General features: G+C 53.2%; 3 protein-coding genes across 4 annotated transcripts; 2 read left to right on the top strand and 1 right to left on the bottom strand.

Moving 5' to 3' along the window:
* Positions 1-400: 400 nt before the first annotated feature.
* Positions 401-1,947, bottom strand: CIMAP1B (ciliary microtubule associated protein 1B). 2 transcript variants are annotated; one of them, XM_079936986.1, is made up of 6 exons: positions 1,752-1,947; positions 1,473-1,676; positions 1,103-1,207; positions 896-1,017; positions 640-804; positions 401-521 (listed from the first exon to the last, which is right to left on the bottom strand). In XM_079936986.1, exons 1-6 carry the CDS (start codon positions 1,858-1,860, stop codon positions 441-443), a joined length of 786 nt encoding a protein of 261 aa, XP_079793112.1. In that variant the 5' UTR covers positions 1,861-1,947; the 3' UTR covers positions 401-440. The 2 variants fall into 2 exon arrangements, with proteins under 2 accessions (XP_079793112.1, XP_079793113.1); XM_079936987.1 differs by having other exon boundaries at positions 664-804.
* Positions 1,948-13,520: 11,573 nt separating this feature from the next.
* LOC307193919 (uncharacterized protein) lies at positions 13,521-14,979 on the top strand (the record flags this gene model as incomplete). Its single annotated transcript, XM_079936531.1, has 2 exons — positions 13,521-14,585; positions 14,950-14,979. 2 exons carry the CDS (start codon positions 13,521-13,523, stop codon positions 14,977-14,979), a joined length of 1,095 nt encoding a protein of 364 aa, XP_079792657.1.
* Positions 14,980-15,992: 1,013 nt separating this feature from the next.
* LOC307194561 (kelch domain-containing protein 7B-like) lies at positions 15,993-17,919 on the top strand. The gene has a single exon (XM_079937733.1). The coding sequence runs from the start codon at positions 16,029-16,031 to the stop codon at positions 17,844-17,846; it is 1,818 nt and encodes a 605-aa protein (XP_079793859.1). The 5' UTR covers positions 15,993-16,028; the 3' UTR covers positions 17,847-17,919.
* The last annotated feature ends 841 nt before the right edge of the window (positions 17,920-18,760 follow it).

The raw sequence follows: 18,760 nt of genomic DNA, 5'->3' as shown, positions 1-18,760 counted from the left end.
CGTGTCTGTGTCGCCCGTGTGCATGTCTCCGTGTCTGGCTCTCACGTCTCGGTCTCACAACTTGATCCGGGGCCGTACCTGTCCTGCACAGCGGCGCTCGCCGGTCCTCTTCGGATCCCAGCCGGTTTCCGTTCCGTCTTGCGGGAGGCCACAGGGTGGGAACAGTGGGACTGCGCGCCTGGCCGGAGCCGCGGAGGGGCGGGGCCTCCCGACAGGCAGGGTTTTAGGCCAATCGCCGCCTCGGAGGGGCAGGACGACCCGGCTCACTTCTGTCCTGGCCAATCACGAGGGCCTGCGGGAGCTTGAGAAGTCCGGGACTTCGCGGGCCCGCCCACCTGTCCGTTTTGCCCGCCTGCCTCGCCGCAAGCACAGAGAGGCCGACAGGCTGCTGGATCCAGAGATTTTAAGAAACATTCGTGGGACCGCGCCCGGCCGGCTGGTCAGTCATCCACGTCGATCACCATCGGGGCCAGGTAGTCCGAGTGCCGGATCCCGAAGCTCCAGCCGCGAGGCTTCCGGTGCTGCGGACCCAGGAGACGTCGCTGGCCTGGCGCTGCCAGCCGGCCCAGGGCTCCCGGGTCCCAACCTCGCACCTCAGACCCTCGATCCAGACCCGGACCCCTTTACCCCGCCTCTGACCCTTGACCCTGAACTGCAGAGCACCTGGTCCACGTTGTAGGCTGCAGGCCCGGGATTCAGGCTGTTGCCTTGGGGGAGCGAAGTCCGCGCCAGCATCGAGAACTGGGGGGCCCGGGGCTTGTAGATCCCAGGGCTCACCACATGGTAGGCGCAGGGCCCGGGGGTCTGCGGGAGGGCGGGAGGGGCGCTGTGTCCGGCTTCCAGGACCGTCGACCGCTGACCCCTCGCCGCGCGGTGCGGGCAGCCCCTTCCCCACCTTACTGAGGTCCTCGCAGACGCTGCCCACCGCGCTGCGGCCGTAGATGGAGTAAATCGGCGCCGAGACTTTACCGACGACGCGCGGGCCCAGGAGCGAGGGCACAGTGTAGGTCCCGGGGCCTGGGGGAGCCAGCGAGGGTGGGTCTTTGAGGACCGGCCGGTCTGCCCGCCGCAGCCAGTGCAGGGTGGGCCTTCCTGGGCTCACCTGGGGTCTGCGACTCTGCGCGGAGGCCCCAGTTTCGGGGAGCGATGGTGTGCCGAGGCGCGCTGGGGTACGCCGCCTTCTCCGCTCGCTCCGGGAAGTACCTGCCTGCGGGGCGGACCGGGGTGTGGGCCGGAACTGCACTGGGGGCCTGGTGGGTGCCCGGGCTGGAGTCCAGGGATTAGGGGGAATTCGAACCACGATTTGTCAAAGCCTGGTGAGGCTTGGAGCTCTTTTGAGATCCGGAGATGGGGGGACCGAATTTGGAGTGTTAGGGTGCCCGAGGGGGACTCGGGCTCAGTGGGGGTGTTCCCGAGTGGGCGTCCCTGGAGGCGGCTCGGCGTTGGGGAGGCCGGGGTCCCAGGGTCCTGACTCGGTCCGGGAGTGAGGAAGGGCGCTGCGTGGCGCGGGCGGCCGAAGATGGAGTAGGCGGGAGCGCCGTCGCGGCCGCGCACTGTCATGCGAGCGGGCACCAGGTGACCTGGCCCTGGGCCGCACGAAGTCTGCTGCGTGGGGAGGCGTGCGCCGAAGGTGAAGGCGGGGGCGCGGGGCCGCGACGGGTCGTGCAGGATGTAACCTGCGGGGCGCCCCAGCATCACCAGGGTTAGGGTTAGCCCCTGTGTGCCCCCCTCCCCCGGCCCACCGCTGGTACCAGTGCTGGCTGGCAGCTTGTACTTGGGCCCCGGGCCGCTGTAGAGCGCTGCGATGGGGCCGCGGGGCCGGTGCGGCCGCCACGGGCCGACCCAGACTTCCGGGCCCATGGTACGGTGGGAGCGCTTGCTGCCGGCAACACCTGCGGACACAAGGTGGCGGCCCCGGCCCCCCCACCCTGACTCGCGAGGCCGCACTCCCTGTCCCCTCCAGACAGGCCGGACTCCGGGGCGGGGCCCGCGCCTATCCCAAGTACCAGGGAAACAAACGGTAGCTTTCCCAGCTCCAGAGAGGCGCGGGTCAGGGACAGAGCTTCGAGGCCGTCTCTTGTCCCCCACCCCCAAAATGAGTTCAGTGGAGGTGTGTGTGCGCGCTCCAAGTTTGGACTCAACACTGTGGGAGAGGAATTCCCCGGGGTTCTGGAGAACTGGGATATTTTAGGGATATTTGGGGGAGGATACCGGGGCGAGGGAGCGGCGTGGGGGACCTGGTGCCGGAGGGGGGCCCCCGAAGTTGATGCACTGACCTGCTCCTGTGTCTCCTGGCTGGGAAGGTAGGGTTGGGTGTCTGGATTTCTGCCCCTGCCCGGCCCAGCTCCCAGACCCCATTGTGTCTAGGTCGCGCCTCCAGGCAACCAGACTGACCGTCCCACCTGGCTCCGCCCCTCCCCTCTCCCTGCCTCTCCTCCTTGGAGTCCATGGCAATGGCAGGCGTCCTGCAGGCTGTGCCACAGACCAGAACTCTGTCCTCACCCTTCCCCAGGCTTCAATACACCCATTCCAGAAATGGACAGATATGCAGACAAAAAACAAGTACGAGAATAAAGAAATCAGGCTTAATTTGTTATGTGTAGGGGAGAGAACTTTGCATCTATTTAAACCCATGGAATATTTGCAGAAAATAATCATGTACTGGGCCACAAGAACGTCCATACAATTAGCAGATGTAAACTATTATATATAGGATGGATAAACAACAAGGTTCTATCGTATAGCACAGGGAACTACATTCAATATCCTGTGATAAACCATAATGGAAAAGAATATGAAAAAAAAGCGTCTGTGTGTGTATAACTGAGTCACTGCTGCACAGCAGAGATTGACACAACATTGCAACTCAACTCTACTTCAATTTGAGAAAGACGCCCATACGAGTTGAATAAAGAGATATAATAGGACACATGATTGATCACAATTCAAAATAATTCTTAGCAAACAGTAAAATGTGGGTTTTTTTGAATTTTATTTATTTTTTTAATGCAGCAGGTTCTTATTAGTCATCCATTTTATACACATCAGTGTATACATGTTAATCCCAATCTCCCGATTCATCCCACCGCCACCCCACCCCACCGCTGCTTTCCCCCCTTGGTGTCCATACGTTTGTTCTCTACATCCGTGTCTCTATTTCTGCCCTGCAAACCGGTTCATCTGTACCATTTTTCTAGGTTCCACATATATGCGTTAATATACGATATTTGATTTTCTCTTTCTGATTTACTTCACTCTGTATGACAGTCTCTAGATTCATCCACGTCTCTACAAATGACCCAATTTCGTTCCTTTTTATGGCTGAGTAATATTCCATTGTAAATATGTACCACATCTTTGTCCATTCGTCTGTCGATGAGCATTTAGGTTGCTTCCATGACCTGGCTGTTGTAAATAGTGCTGCAATGAATATTGGGGTGCATGTGTCTTTTTGAATTATGGTTTTCTCAGGGTATATGCCCAGTAGTGGGATTGCTGGATCATATGGTAATTCTATTTTTAGTTTTTTAAGGAACCTCCATACTGTTCTCCATAGTGGCTGTATCAATTTACATTCCCACCAACAGTGCAAGAGGGCTCCCTTTTCTCCACACCCTCTCCAGCATTTGTAGTTTGTAGATTTTCTGATGATGCCCGTTCTAACTGATGTGAGTTGATACCTCATTGTAGTTTTGATTTGCATTTCTCTAATAATTAGTGATGTTGAGCAGCTTTTCATGTGCTTCTTGGCCATCTGTATGTCTTCTTTGGAGAAATGTCTATTTAGGTCTTCTGCCCATTTGTGGATTGGGTTGTTTGTTTTTTTAATATTGAGCTGCACAAGCTGTTCATATATTTTGGAGATTAATCCTTTGTCCGTTGATTCGTTTGCAAATATTTTCTCCCATTCTGAGGGCTGTCTTTTCGTCTTGTTTATGGTTGCCTTTGCTGTGCAAACGCTTTTAAGTTTCATTAGGTACGATTTGTTTATTTTTGTTTTTATTTCCATTACTCTAGGAGGTGTATCAAAAAAGATCTTGCTGTGATTTATTTCAAAGGGTGCTCTTCCTATATTTTCCTCTTAGATTTTTATAGTGTCCAGTCTTACATTTAGGTCTCTAATCCATTTTGAATTTATTTTGTGTATGGTGTTAGGGAGTGTTCCAATTTCATTCTTTTACATATAGCTTTCCAGTTTTCCCAGCACCACTTATTGAAGAGACTGTCTTTTCTCCATTGTACATCTTTGCCTCCTTTGTCATAGATTAGGTGACCATAAGTGCGTGGGTTTATCGCTGGGCTTTCTATCTTGTTTCATTGATCTATATTTCTGTTTTTGTGCCAGTGCCATACTGTTTTGATTACTGTAGCTTTGTAGTATTGTCTGAAGTCAGGGAATCTCATTCTTCCAGCTCCGCTTTTTTCCCTCAAGACTGCTTTGGCTGTTTGGGGTCTTTTGTGTCTCCATACAAATTTTAAGATTTTTGGTTCTAGTTCTGTAAAAAATACCATTGGTAATTTAATAGGGATTGCATTGAATCTGTAGATTGCTTTGTGTAGTATAGTCATTTTCACAATATTGATTCTTCCAATCCAAGAACATGATATATCTCTCCATCTGTTGGTATCATCTTTGATTTCTTTCATCAGTGTCTTATAGTTTTCTGCATACAGGTCTTTTGTCTCCCTAGGTAGGTTTATTCCTAGGTATTTTATTCTTTTTGTTGCAATGGTAAATGGGAGTGTTTCCTTAATTTCTCTTTCAGATTTTTCATCATTAGTATATAGGAATGCAAGAGATTTCTGTGCATTAATTTTGTATCCTGCAACTTTACCAAATTCATTGATTAGCTCTAGTACTTTTCTGGTGGCATCTTTATGATTCTCTATGTATAGTATCATGTCATCTGCAAACAGTGACAGGTTTTTTTTTTTTTTCCAATTTGTATTCCTTTTATTTCCTTTTCTTCTCTGACTGCCATGGCTAGGACTTCCAAGACTATGTTGAATAATAGTGGTGAGAATGGACATCCTTGTCTTGTTCCTGATCTTAGAGGAAATGCTTTCAGTTTTTCACCATTGAGAATGATGTTTGCTGTGGGTTTGTTGTATATGGCCTTTATTATGTTGAGGTAGGTTCCCTCTATGCCTACTTTCTGGAGAGTTTTTATCATAAATGGGTGCTGAATTTTGTCAAAGCTTTTTCTGCATCTGTTGAGACGATCATACGGTTTTTATTCTTCAGGTTGTTAATATGGTGTATCACGTTGATTGAGTGCATATATTGAAGAATCCTTGCATCCCTGGGATAAACCCCACTTGATCATGGTGTATGATCCTCTTAATGTGTTGTTGGATTCTGTTTGCTAGTATTTTGTTGAGGAGTTTTGCATCTATATTCATCAGTGATATTGGTCTGTAATTTTCTTTTTTTGTAGTGTCTTTGTCTGGTTTTGGTGTCAGGGTGATGTTGGCCTCATAGAATGAGTTTTGGAGTGTTCCTTCCTCTGAAAATTTTTGGAAGAGTTTGAGAAGGATGGGTGTTAGCTCTTCTCTAAATGTTTGATAGAATTCACCTGTGAAGCCATCTGGTCCTGGACTTTTGTTTGTTGGAAGATTTTTTTTTTTTTTTTTTTTTTTTGCAGTACGCGGCCCTCTCACTGTTGTGGCCTCTCCCGTTGCGGAGCACAGGCTCCGGATGCGGAGGCTCATGGGCCCAGCCGCTCCGCAGCACGTGGGATCCTCCCGGACCGGGGCACGAACCCGTGTCCCCTGCATCGGCAGGCGACTCTCAGCCACTGTGCCACTAGGGAAGCCCCCTGTTGGAAGATTTTTAATCACAGTTTCAATTTCATTACTTGTGATTGGTCTGTTCATATTTTCTATTTCTTCCTGGTTCAGTCTTGGGAGGTTGTACCTTTCTAAGAATTTGTCCATTTCTTCCAGGTTGTCCATTTTGTTGGCATAGATTGCTTGTAGCAGTCTCTTAGGGTTCTTTGTATTTCTGCAGTGTCTGTTGTAACTTCTCCGTTTTCATTTCTAATTTTATTGATTTGAGTCCTCTATCTCTTTTTCTTGATGAGTCTGGCTAATGGTTTATCAATTTTATTTATCTTCTCACAAAACCAGCTTTTGGTTTTATTGATCTTTGCTATTGTTTTCTTTGTTTCTATTTCATTTATTTCTGCTCTGATTTTTATGATTTCTTTCCTTCTGCTAACTTTGGGTTTTGTTTGTTCTTCTTTCTCTAGTTGCTTTAGGTGTAAGGTTAGATTGTTTATTTGAGATGTTTCTTGTTTCTTGAGGTAGGCTTGTATAGCTATAAACTTCCCTCTTAGAACTGCTTTTGCTGCATCCCATAGGTTTTGGATCATCGTGTTTTCATTGTCATTTGTCTCCAGGTATTTTTTCATTTCCTGTTTGATTTCTTCAGTGATCTCTTGGTTATTTAGTAACGTGTTGTTTAGCCTCAGTGTGTTTGTGTTTTTTACGTTTTTTTCCCTGTAATTCATTTCTAATCTCATAGCGTTGTGGTCAGAAAAGATGCTTGATATGATTTCAGTTTTCTTAAATTTACTGAGGCTTGATTTGTGACCCAAGATGTGATCTATCCTGGAGAATGTTCCGTGCACACTTGAGAAGAAAGTGTAATCTGCTGTTTTTGGATGGAATGTCCTATAAATATCAATGAAATCTATCTGGTCTATTGTGTCATTTAAAGCTTGTGTTTCCTTATTGATTTTCTGTTTGGATGATCTGTCCATTGGTGTAAGTGAGGTGTTAAAGTCCACCACTATTATTGTGTTACTGTCGATTTCCTCTTTTATAGCTGTTAGCAGTTGCCTTATGTATTGAGGTACTCCTATGTTGGGTGCATATATATTTATAATTGTTATATCTTCTTGGTTTGATCCCTTGATCATTAAGTAGTGCCCTTCCTCGTCTCTTGTAACATTTTTTATTTTAAAGTCTATTTTATCTGATATGAGTATTGCTACTCCCGCTTTCTTTTGATTTCCATTTGCATGGAATAACTTTTTCTGTCCCCTCACTTTCAGTCTGTATGTGTCCCTAGGTCTGAAGTGGGTCTCAAGACAGCATATATATGGGTCTTGTTTTTGTATCCATTCAGTGAGCCTGTGTCTTTTGGTTGGAGCATTTAATCCATTCACCTTTAAGGTAATTATCGATATGTATGTTCCTATTACCATTTTCTTAGTTGTTTTGTGTTTGTTTTCGTAGGTCCTTTTGTTCTCTAGTGTTTCCCACTTAGAGAAGTTCCTTTAGCATTTGTTGTAGAGCTGGTTTGGTGGTGCTGAATTCTCTCAGCTTTTGCTTGTCTGTAAAGCTTTTGATTTCTCCATCGAATCTGAATGAGATCCTTGCCGGGTAGAGAGATCTTGGTTGTAGGTTCTTCGCTTTCATCACTTTAAGTATATCATGCCACCCCCTTCTGGCTTGTAGAGTTTCTGCTGAGAAATCAGCTGTTAACCTTATGGGAGTTCCCTTGTATGTGATTTGTCATTTTTCCCTTGCTGCTTTCAATAATTTTTCTTTGTCTTTAATTTTTGCCAGTTTGATCACTATGTGTCTTGGCGTGTTTCTCCTTGGGTTTATCCTGTATGGGACTCTCTGTGCTTCCTGGACTTGGGTGGCTATTTCCTTTCCCATGTTAGGGAATTTTTCAACTAAAATCTCTTCAAATATTTTCTCGGATCCTTTCTCTCTCTCTTCTCTTTCTGGGACCCTATAATGCGAATGTTGTTTCGTTTAATGTTGTCCCAGAGGTCTCTTAGGCTGTCTTCATTTCTTTTCTTTCTTTTTTCTTTATTCTGTTCTGCAGCAGTGAATTCCACCATTCTGTCTTCCAGCTCACTTATCCGTTTTTCTGCTTCAGTTATTCTGCTATTGATTCCGTCTAGTGTATTTTTCATTTCAGTTATTGTGTTGTTCATCAGTTTGTTTGTTCTTTAATTCTTCTGGGTCTTTGTTAAACATTTCTTGCATCTTCTCGATCTTTGCCTCCATTCTTTTTCCGAGGTCCTGGATCATCTTCACTATCATTATTCTGAATTCTTTTCCTGGCAGGTTGCCTATCTCCACTTCATTTAGTTGTTTTTCTGGGGTTTTATCTTGTTCCTTCATCTGGTACCTAGCCCTCTGCCTTTTCATCTTGTCTGTCTTTCTGTGAATGTAGTTTTCCTTCCACAGGCTGCAGGATTGTAGTTCTTCTTGCTTCTGCTGTCTGCCCTCTGGTGGATGAGGCTATCTCTAAAATGTTTTTTTAAAAGGGTTAAATACTTAGAAACTAACAAATTCTCTTTTAAAACCAGCAACCACTGAGGTAGAAGGAAAACAAAGGGTAGGGGCACTGTGAAGGCTGAGAGCGCATTTCAGGAAGCTGTTGGGTCTCTGTTTAATATTCTTGAGAAGCTGAGGAAGGCCAGTTTCTTGAGGCTAATGAAATGGGACTGCTCATGAGGAAAACAGCTAAAGTCCCAAGTTAAAAATGATGAGAAGACACAAGTGCAGCCTCCACACAGACATGCTAAAGTATACAACTATACTTCAATTTAATTTTTCTAAATAAATAAAATTCTTTTGTTTCCCTCTGAAAGATACCCTCAAGTGTAATTCCTGCATCATATGTTCTATTTTTAATTTCTCGAGGAACCTCCATACTGTTTTCCATACTGGCTGTGCCAGTTTACATTCCCACCAATAGTGCATGAGGGTTCCATTTTCTCCACATCCTCACCAACACTCGTTATTTCTTGTCTTTTTTAAAAACATCTTTATTGGAGTATAATTGCTTTACAATGGTGTGTTAGTTTCTGCTTTATAACTGTTGTCTTTTTGATACAGTCATTCTGCTAGGTGTGAGGTGATAGTGTGGTTTTGATTTGCATTTCCCTGATGATTAATCATGTTGAGTGTCTTTTCAGGTGCCTGTTGGCCATCGTATGACTTTTTTGGGGGAAAATGTTTATTCAGTACTTTTGCACATTTTTTCATTTTTCTTTCCTTTTTTAATTTTTATTTTTTTATTTAAAAAATAGTTATTTATTGGCTGCGTCAGGTATTAGTTGCGGCGCGCAGGATCTTTTGTTGCGGTGCATGGGCTCTTCGTTGTTGTCGTGGGCTTCTCTCTAGTTGTGGCACTCAGGCTTAGTTGCCTTGTGGCATGTGGGATCTTAGTTCCCCGATGCATTGTAAGGCAGATTCTTAACCACTGGACCACCAGGGTATTCCCTAGGTCCATCCATGTTGCTGCAAGTGGTGTTATTTCATTCATTTTTATGGCTGGGTAATATTCCATTGTATAAATATACGACATCTTCTTTACCCATTCCTCTGTCGATGGACATTTAGGTAGCTTCCATGTCTTGGCTATTGTAAATACTGCTGCTATGAACACTAGGGTGCATGTGTCTTTTTGAAATAGAGTTTTCTCCAGATATATGCCCAGTAGTGGGATTGCAGGATCATATGGTAGTTCTATTTTTAGTTTTTTAAGGAACTTCCGTACTGTTTTCCACAGTGGCTGCACCAATTTACATTCCCACCAACAGTGCAAGAGGGTTCCCTTTTCTCCACACCCTCTCCAGCATTTATTACTTGTAGACTTTTTGATGATGGCCATCCTGACCAATGTCTGTTGCACTTCTCTACACTAACAATGAACTATCAGAAAGAGAAATTAAGGAAACAGTCCCATTTACCATTGCATCAAAGAGAATAAAATACCTAGGAATAAACCTCCCTAAGGAGGCAAAAGACTGTACTCTGAAAACTATAAGACACTGATGAAAGAAACTGAAGTTGACAGAAACAGACGGAAAGATATACTGTGCTCTTGGATTGGAAGAATCAATATTGTGAAAATGACCACACTACCCGAGGCAATCTACAGATTCAATGCAATCCCTATCACATTACCAATGGAATTTTTTTTTTGCAGAACTAGAACAAAAAAATTTTAAATTTGTGTGGAAACACATGTTCTTTTCATCATTCCCATATTGTTGAATGCTTATGTGTTTTAATTTTTTCCACTTTAAATCACATTGTATTGTTTGTCTTTTTTTTTTTTAATTATTTATTTATTTATTTTTGGCTGCGTTGGGTCTCTGTTGCTAAGCCCGGGCTTTCTCTAGCTGCGGTGAGCGGGGGTTACTCTTCGTTGCAGTGCGTGGGCTTCTCATTGCAGTGGCTTCTCTTGTTGCAGAGCACAGGCTGTAGGCGCGTGGGCTTCAGTAGCTGTGGCACATGGGCTCAGTAGTTGTGGCTCACGGGCTGTATAACGCAGGCTCAGTAGTTGTGGCTCACGGGCTTAGTTGCTCTGCGGCATGTGGGATCTTCCCGGACCAGGGATCGAACCCGTGTCCCCTGCATTGGCAGGCGGATTCTCAACCACTGTGCCACCAGGGAAGCCCTGTTTGTCTTTTTTAAATAACTTTTTTCTGCATAAACCTTTCCCCACCTCTGATGGATTCCTTAAAAGGTATCCCCTGTTGGGTATACCTATATAACTATTAAACCTGAGATTTATATTTTCTAAGGCTTAAACAGTATTCTAGATTTATTTATACATATATAAAAGTACATATATACTTTTAACATAAACATGATTATATAATATTATATTCTTTGTTTTATATCATTTCTGATTATGCAATCTTTCTTGCCTTTAAAAAATTCCAAAAATAGAAAATCCCTACATTTAGTGGAGTTTGCAGCTCTCTACCACCTTTTTTTTTTTTTTTTTTTTGCGGTACGCGGGCCTTTCACTGCTGTGGCCTCTCCCGTTGCGGAGCACAGGCTCCAGACGCGCAGGCTCAGCGGCCATGGCTCACGGGCCCAGCCGCTCCGCGGCACGTGGGATCCTCCAGGACCGGGGCACGAACCCGCGTCCCCTGCATCGGCAGGCGGACTCCCAACCCCTGCGCCATCTTATTTATATTAGCTGTCCATTTGTATTTAGCTCTCCATGTGGAATCATGTCTTCATCACACTAGGCTTTTCCTCCACCAAATGCTTCAGAAAGGCACCATGGGAGCTAGTGTAGCTGGGGCTTGGTGACCAGTTAGTGAGGGTCTTCCTGTGGGTGCTGCAGTGGATCAGCTCATGTGGATGGATTTCCCCACCTCCCGGGCTCCCAGCTGCATTGGTCATGGTTGCTGGCAAGCAGGTGACTGCCTCCATTCCTGTTTTGCTTGTGTTGTCTCTGAGGAAACAGGATCTCTGGGTCCATAGGCCCAAATCCCTCTATTCCTTGGAGGGACTGGGACAGGGGTCCTGCCTCAGCAGGCAACTGGAAATGGAGCTCTGAGGAGGCTGCTGCAGGTCAGACTTTCCTGGGACCCATATTTTGATCTTTATTTTTCCCTCAGTGGGAATCTGTGGTATTTATGCCGTCAGAGCACAACCAGAGCCATTCCTCATGCTTCACAATTCCTGTGGGTGATGCTGTGTGCTTCTGAAGTTCTGTCGCCTTTTCAGCAGTGCCACATTTTACTCTCTATGGAAAGAGGGCAAAACTCCCACTATTTTGGGCGGTAACATGTCTCCAGTCACCTTCCCAGTAGGGAGCTGCTCCACGAAGGGCAGGGTTTGCCCTTGACAAAGTCAAGGGTTTTGACAAAGTCAGGTGTTTCCTTTCCACAGAGGAGGGGACTAGACCCTTCCTTGGTCACCTGTGTGTCTCTAGGACCTGTCACGGTCCTCAGCACCTTGTGAAGTTGGTGTCCTAAGGTACCCCTAGTGGACACGTGTTCTCTGGCCGCAGCCTGGTGCTCAGACCGACGAGAGGGGTCTTCAGGTACTGGGTGGAGATGCGTGGTGGACACCACATGGCCGATACAGAGGTGCAGACGATGGTGTCATCTCCATCCTCTCAAGGTTGTTGGACCCCAAACTTAACCAAGAGGCAGAGCCTGGGACCAGGACAGAGAATAAGGGCGGCATCCAGAAAGCCTGCCACCAGCTTGAGGTCCACCTTAAGGCAGGGCCCCCTTCCATCCTTCCTCTTACTGTCACTTAATACGCTCGGGGAGGGGGGAGGCTGGGAGGGGACAGGTGGGTGAGATACCTGAGGCTCAGCAGAACCCAGGCTGGGTGCCAGGGACATGCCTTGGCCATCTCGCTGCCTGAGTCAGGGAGAGTCCTCTGTCCCTGAAGAAGGAACAAGTACATGTCGTGGGGGCCTGCCTTTGTCCCAGGAGCTCCACGCTCTTTTTCATGTCTGGGTCCCACATGGCACCTGTCCTGACACTTACTCCTCGGCTTAAGATGGAGGAGACAAGGCTTGTCCCCTGAGAAGCCAAGTGCTGCAGGGCACCTACACGCTGGCCTGTGAGGGGCCTGAGTCCTGGCGAGGAGGGAGGGGGTGGACGAGGGAAGGCTGAGGCCTGAGATGAGGCACCAGAAGTCAGACTGATAGAGCCCCTGGGCCAGAGGAGGGTTTGTGAAGTCTCCCAGGGCTGAGTGGTGATGGGAGATGGAGCTGGCGGGGGCTCAGGGTTCTCCACTGCGTGAGAGTGGCGTTTGGCAGTCAAGATGGCCCAGAGGGAGGCCCAAGGGCTCTAGAAGGTTGTGATAAACCAGGCCAATAAAGAGGAAAACACAACTTTTGGATTTTCTTTACTTTGTTCACTCTTTATTAGTGATCGCTTAAAAATTCCTTTTGACAACCATCCCATCTCTGCTGAACTCAGGGTACGGAGAGTCCAGAGGCTGCTGGAGGAGGGGAAGGGAGAGTCGGCCTTGGCCCCCCCCCCAAGCACCTGCGTATCTGGGAGGGAGAAGCGCCAGCCTCTGCTTCACACCTGTGCACCTTCCCGGCAGCCCATCTGTGTGCTGGGCAGTGTTTAGGGTCAGGACCCCCGCCCCCATGGTCCCCCTCCTCAGGGAGACCCCCCCCACCCTGGCCAAGAGTGGAATAGTCTTCTCCGGTTTCTGGTAATTTCATCAGGGCCTCATCGTGTTGCTGCAGCTACAGATAACATCTTCCTGTGGGTAACTCTTCCCCGCCAGAGCCCCCTGAGGCTGGCCCCGAGCTCAGAGGAGGGACGCGGGGGTGTGGGATGAGTTTGGGGGTGTGAGGGTCTCTTAGGCAGAAGTGGGTCGGCTGGGATGCCAGAATAGCGCTGAGGAACGCTGCCATTTGCCATTGGAAGCTATGGAAAAAGGGAAGGGGCAGGAGCTGGGCAGGGGCCTGGGGAGGCCCCTGAGCTCCTGGAGCTGCCGTGGGTTATGCTGTCTCCTGATACCTCCAGCTAGGCCCTCCTAACAACACCCACGCCCAGGTGCAGACACAGAGACCCACACCTCCCAGGCTGGGCGGCGCACTGGCCCCAGCACAGGGCCACCTTAACTGGGCAGCCCTCTGGGCGGGGCACGTCACGGATGCCATCTGCGCGACACCAGGTGGCACCCAGGCCTGAAGCAGGACCTGGTGTGCGCAGCACATAGCTCCCAGCCTGCTGCCCAGCTCCTCACGCTGGGTCTCCGCCCAGACCATGACCCAGGGCGTCTTGGAGGCTGACAGCCCCGGCTGGGGCTGGGACGGGGACGGGGACGAAGACTGGGATGGCGTCGTGCTGACCCTGCTGGCGCTGGCTGTGGTGGCCGCCACGGCACTAGCTTTGCACTGGTTTGGCTCTGGGCAGGACCAGGAGGCGGCAGGTCCAGCATCCACAGCCCCTCGACCTTCACAGGTGGGAGGACCTGGGCCAGCCCTGCCCCCGAAATCCAAGGTCAGTGGTGGTGCCGAGGGACACAGCCCAGGGCAGGAGAAGCCACACCCTCCAGGACGTGGCCAGGGGAGTCCAGCTGCAGCAGGGGCCCAGGATCAGGAGCCCCCGCGAGGTGAAGGTCTGGCTGCTACAGCTACACCTCCACTCAAGACACCTGGTGAGGTGGCCAGCGGAGGGGCCTTGGGACAGCAGCGTGGTGATGCCACTCCAGAAGCCCCCCGAGGAAAAGGAAGGGAGCCTCGCAGGCCAGGTGCTGCCCTCCTGGGTCAGAGCAAAGCAGAGGGGACGTCTGCCCCCCTCCTGATACACTTCACCCCCCGGAGTCCTGGCGGAGAAGTGGAGGTGCAGGTAGAAGCAGGAGGCGTCCAAGCCAAGGCACCAGCTCACCAGGCCCTCGTCCACATGGTGGAACGGGACACCAGCCCCTGGCAGCAAGGTGTGGCGTCACCTGGCTCACTGGGGAGGGGCCCAGGCAGCCGCCGGTGGCAGGTGGACCGCAGCTCAGGAGAGAGAACCTGCCGCTCCCCAAGGCTGGACCCCCTGTCCCTGGGCACTGTGGTGAGTGTGTGGGATTCTGTGGGTGCAGCCAGCAGCCTCCCCGCGGGCTCCCAGGGGCTCCCTTTGCCCCAGGAGCTGCCCCCATCGTACACCCTGAAGACTAGTCCCCCGATGGATGTCTCAGAGAGGGGGCCTGGGAAGAGCAGCCCCCAACAAGCCCCAATCCTAGCTCTGGACTCAGGAGCCAAAGCTACTGAGAGCAGGGAGGCTGGGACCCTGGCCCCCAGGGAGTCTCAGAGGTCCCCAGCCTCCGTGGAAGGTTGGCCCCGGGTGAGGAGGGAGGTCCTTGTTACCAGGAGCTTCAGCGAGGCCCCAGGCTCCATGGGCCTATCACAAGAGGGGCCACAGGGGGGACACCGACTCTTGTCCCAAGGGGAGGGGACCACAGAGGCCAGCACTGCGGGTGAGGCTGGGGCTAACGGCTCTGGAGACCACCCTTTCTTCAGTTCAGGGCCTGAAGGGACAAAGGAGCAAGGGGGCCACAGTGTTACAGAAGGGAGAGGATCCCTGCAAGGCCAGGTGGCTGGCGGCTCTGACAGAGGGAAGCGAGCTGCAGAGGTTCGCAGCTGCGTGCCCTCCCCAAGCCCCTCCCTCACGTCCTCTTCACACACCCCTAAACCCCTCCCACCCACAGCACATCCCCATCCAGGTCTCTTACCTGTAGCCCCAACTCCTCTGAACTCCTCTCTGTCAGTCTCTTTGCCCCCCAGAGTTGGCCAGGGTCCTGCTGAGGATGAAAATCTCAAAGCAGGCCCATCCCCTGCCCCAGGCCCATCCCCTGTCACAGCTGCAGCCCCTGCTCCAGGCCCATCCCCTGCCCCAGGCCCATCCCCTGTCACAGCTGCAGCCCCTGCCCCAGGCCCATCCCCTGCCCCAGGCCCATCCCCTGTCACAGCTGCAGCCCCTGCCCCAGGCCCATCCCCTGCCCCAGGCCCATCCCCTGTCACAGCTGCAGCCCCTGCCCCAGGCCCATCCCCTGCCCCAGGCCCATCCCCTGTCACAGCTGCAGCCCCTGCCCCAGGCCCATCCCCTGCCCCAGGCCCATCCCCTGTCACAGCTGCAGCCCCTGCCCCAGGCCCATCCCCTGCCCCAGGCCCATCCCCTGTCACAGCTGCAGCCCCTGCCCCAGGCCCATCCCCTGCCCCAGGCCCATCCCCTGTCACAGCTGCAGCCCCTGCCCCAGGCCCATCCCCTGCCCCAGGCCCATCCCCTGTCACAGCTGCAGCCCCTGCCCCAGGCCCATCCCCTGCCCCAGGCCCATCCCCTGTCACAGCTGCAGCCCCTGCCCCAGGCCCATCCCCTGTCACAGCTGCAGCCCCTGCCCCAGGCCCATCCCCTGCCCCAGGCCCATCCCCTGTCACAGCTGCAGCCCCTGCCCCAGGCCCATCCCCTGCCCCAGGCCCATCCCCTGTCACAGCTGCAGCCCCTGCCCCAGGCCCATCCCCTGCCCCAGGCCCATCCCCTGTCACAGCTGCAGCCCCTGCCCCAGGCCCATCCCCTGCCCCAGGCCCATCCCCTGTCACAGCTGCAGCCCCTGCCCCAGGCCCATCCCCTGTCACAGCTGCAGCCCCTGCCCCAGGCCCATCCCCTGTCACAGCTGCAGCCCCTGGGCCTGCTAGTGGGTCAAGGCTTGCACCTCAGAAGCCCAGTGTGGTTCTCTGCAAGGGCAGTCAGGAGGGGCAGTTCTCAACTAGCTGGGGAAACCTTATTTCGATGGTTCTTAGGAGTCACCCCTTCCCCAGGCCAGAGAGGCCCCAAGGGACAGTCCCAAGGGCAGCTCTGGAGAGCCCCAGAGATCCCAGCACTTCCACACCCTCTGAGAACAGAGAGTCTGGCTCTTCCCCTGAAGAGGCCGTCCCCAGCCGTGAGGACAGGCATGGCTCGGCTGGACTGGTCACAGGGGCAGGCACAGGGGGCCTGGCTGAGGCTGGAGCTCGGCCACAGCAGAGCAGCACCGAGACCAAGGAGGCTCCCACCGCAGGCCCTCCCTCAGGCCCAAGAGGGGAGAGAATTGAGGAGAAACATCCAGACTCGCTGCCATCTGGAGCTGCAGAACCCAGGGCCCCCTCACGGCCACCGGAGCAGACCCAGCCTGGCTCTGCACCCTCCCCAGTTACAAGGCAGGACTCACAGCCTGTCCCCCGGCCACGGAAACGCAGCTTGTGCGAAATATCCCAGAGCTCTGAGCGTGAGGCCAGCCCAGCGGCCCCAGGGCAGCGCCGAGGACAGGAGCCCGGGGAGGGGCCCAGCCCTGCAGGCAGCGGGCAGGTCCTCACTGAGAAGCAGAAGGAGGCCCGAAAACTCATGGTGTTTCTGCAGAGGCGGGGGGGCTGGGGGGTGGTGGAGGGGCCCCAGAAGCCCAGATCCTCGGCGGCAGGGGCTCTGCAGCGATGGCTGGACCTGGGCAGCTGCCTGGAGGCACTGGCCTTTGCCCAGCAGCACGGGGACCCCCGCCTGGCCCAGAAGACCTATGCCTGGATGAGTGACAATCTGCTACACGTGCTGGGAGACCCGAGCCTCTACCGGCAGCTGAGTGGCGCTGACCGGGAGCGTATCCTGAGCCTTCGGACCAGCCGGGGCCAGGCGGTGCTGGGGGTCCTCGTGCTGCCCAGCCTCTACCGGGTGAGCCGCTCGGGGCTCACAAGGGACCCTCGTGGGGTGGAAGAAACTCACGCGGTGCGGCCCGTGCCCCCGCCTCCCCGCACGTTCCTGTACGTGTTCCACCCCCGGGAGAACGCGTGGCGGCCCCTGACCCAGGTGCCCCAGGAGGCCCCGCTCCGGGGCTGCGGTCTCTGCACCCTGCACAACTATCTGTTCCTGGCGGGGGGCATCCGTGGATCCGGTGCCGAGGCCGTCTGCTCCAACGAGGTCTTCTGCTACAACCCTCTGACCGACATCTGGAGCCAGGTGCGGCCCATGCGGCAGGCGCGTGCCCAGCTCAAACTGGTGGCGCTGGACGGGCTGCTCTACGCCATTGGGGGCGAGTGTCTGTACAGCATGGAGCGCTACGACCCGCGCACGGACGCCTGGACCTCCTGTGCGCCCCTCCCTGCAGGCAGCTTCCCCGTGGCTCACGAAGCTGTGGCCTGCCGGGGGGACATTTATGTTACCGGCGGCCACCTCTTCTACCGCCTGCTCAGGTACAGCCCCGCGAAGGACGCGTGGGACGAGTGCCCCTACAGTGCCAGCCACCGGCGGTCCAGCGACATTGTGGCTCTGGGGGGCTTCCTGTACCGCTTCGACCTGCTGCGGGGCGTGGGCGCCGCGGTGATGCGCTACAACACCGTGACAAGCTCCTGGAGCCGGGCCGCCTCCCTGCCCCTGCCCGACCCCGCCCCGCTCCGCTGCGCCGTGCTGGGCAACACCATTTACTGCCTCAACCACCAGGTCACAGCCACCTTCAAGGTCTCCGAGGGAACCGCCCAGTTCCAGGCCAAGGAGCTAAAGCCTTTTCCCCCGGGGGCCAAAGGCGTCCTCTGCCCATTCATCCTGACGCTGCCCCCCGTGGACCCGCTGCAGACTGCCCTCTGAGTGGCTGCTGGAACGCCAGGGACTTCAGCACTGCTCTCCGGGGAGACCCTGGGGCGGAGTCTGAGGGCAGGAGGGGCACAGGGGCCCCTTGTTCCCGGGACAACTTCCCTTTTCTGTTCTAATAAGGCTCCTGACTCCGCCTTCCACCCGCTCCCCTCCCCTAAGCCTGTCCCCTCAGAGCCCAGGCTCCCCGCACCTGGGAGCTGGTCGCTGGGTGTCCCTAGCCTGGTATCCTACCTCCCACCACACCCAAGCTGCTTCCTTCCTCTAGGACTTAATTCCCTCTCTGGTTACCCAGCGCCTCTGCTGGCTCACCCACCCTCCTCCAGACAGAGATCCTCTCTCACAGCACCACCCCACTGCCTGGGAATTACCTGCCTGTGGGACTCCCTGGGCTCCGAGAGCCTGACGTGTCCCTGGGCACCAGGACTTGGCCCACTGAGGAGCCTGGCAACCCCTGAGCCGAGGAAGGGGATGGCTGGGAACACATTCTGCTTCCTAGGGTCTGTCCCTGGGGCTCCAGGCCAGGCAAGGAGCCCTCAAGGGGGTGGGAAGGGGGACCAGGGAGCAAACAAGTCCCCAGGAAAACATCCTTGCCTCTGGGACTTTCTACCTGTCCTGAGGCCTCTGGGAGCCTGGCTGGCTCTCCCCTGGAACAGCTCTGAAGCCCTCTTTTGTCTGACTGACCTCAAAGGCCTAGAACCCTTGTCTGTGAAAGCGCCCTGCTGGCTCTAGCCCCTGCCCAGACCCCAGCCCAGGCCGTGCAGGACCACTCAGCTCATACCCCTCTGCAGCCTGGTGGGGTCTCTCCTGCCGGCTCAGCCCCTCCAGAAGCCCGCGCCACTTCCCGCCAGCCCCCTTCCTAGGTGAGGCCTGGGTTTCGCCCTCGTTCTGCCCCTTATTAGCTGTGTGGA

The sequence above is a fragment of the Stenella coeruleoalba genome (genome assembly GCF_951394435.1).
Source record: "Stenella coeruleoalba genome assembly, chromosome: 11".
Classification (NCBI taxonomy): Eukaryota; Metazoa; Chordata; class Mammalia; order Artiodactyla; family Delphinidae; genus Stenella; species Stenella coeruleoalba.
The sequence above is the reverse complement of the archived record's forward strand: the minus strand, read 5'-3'. Positions and strand labels throughout refer to the sequence as shown.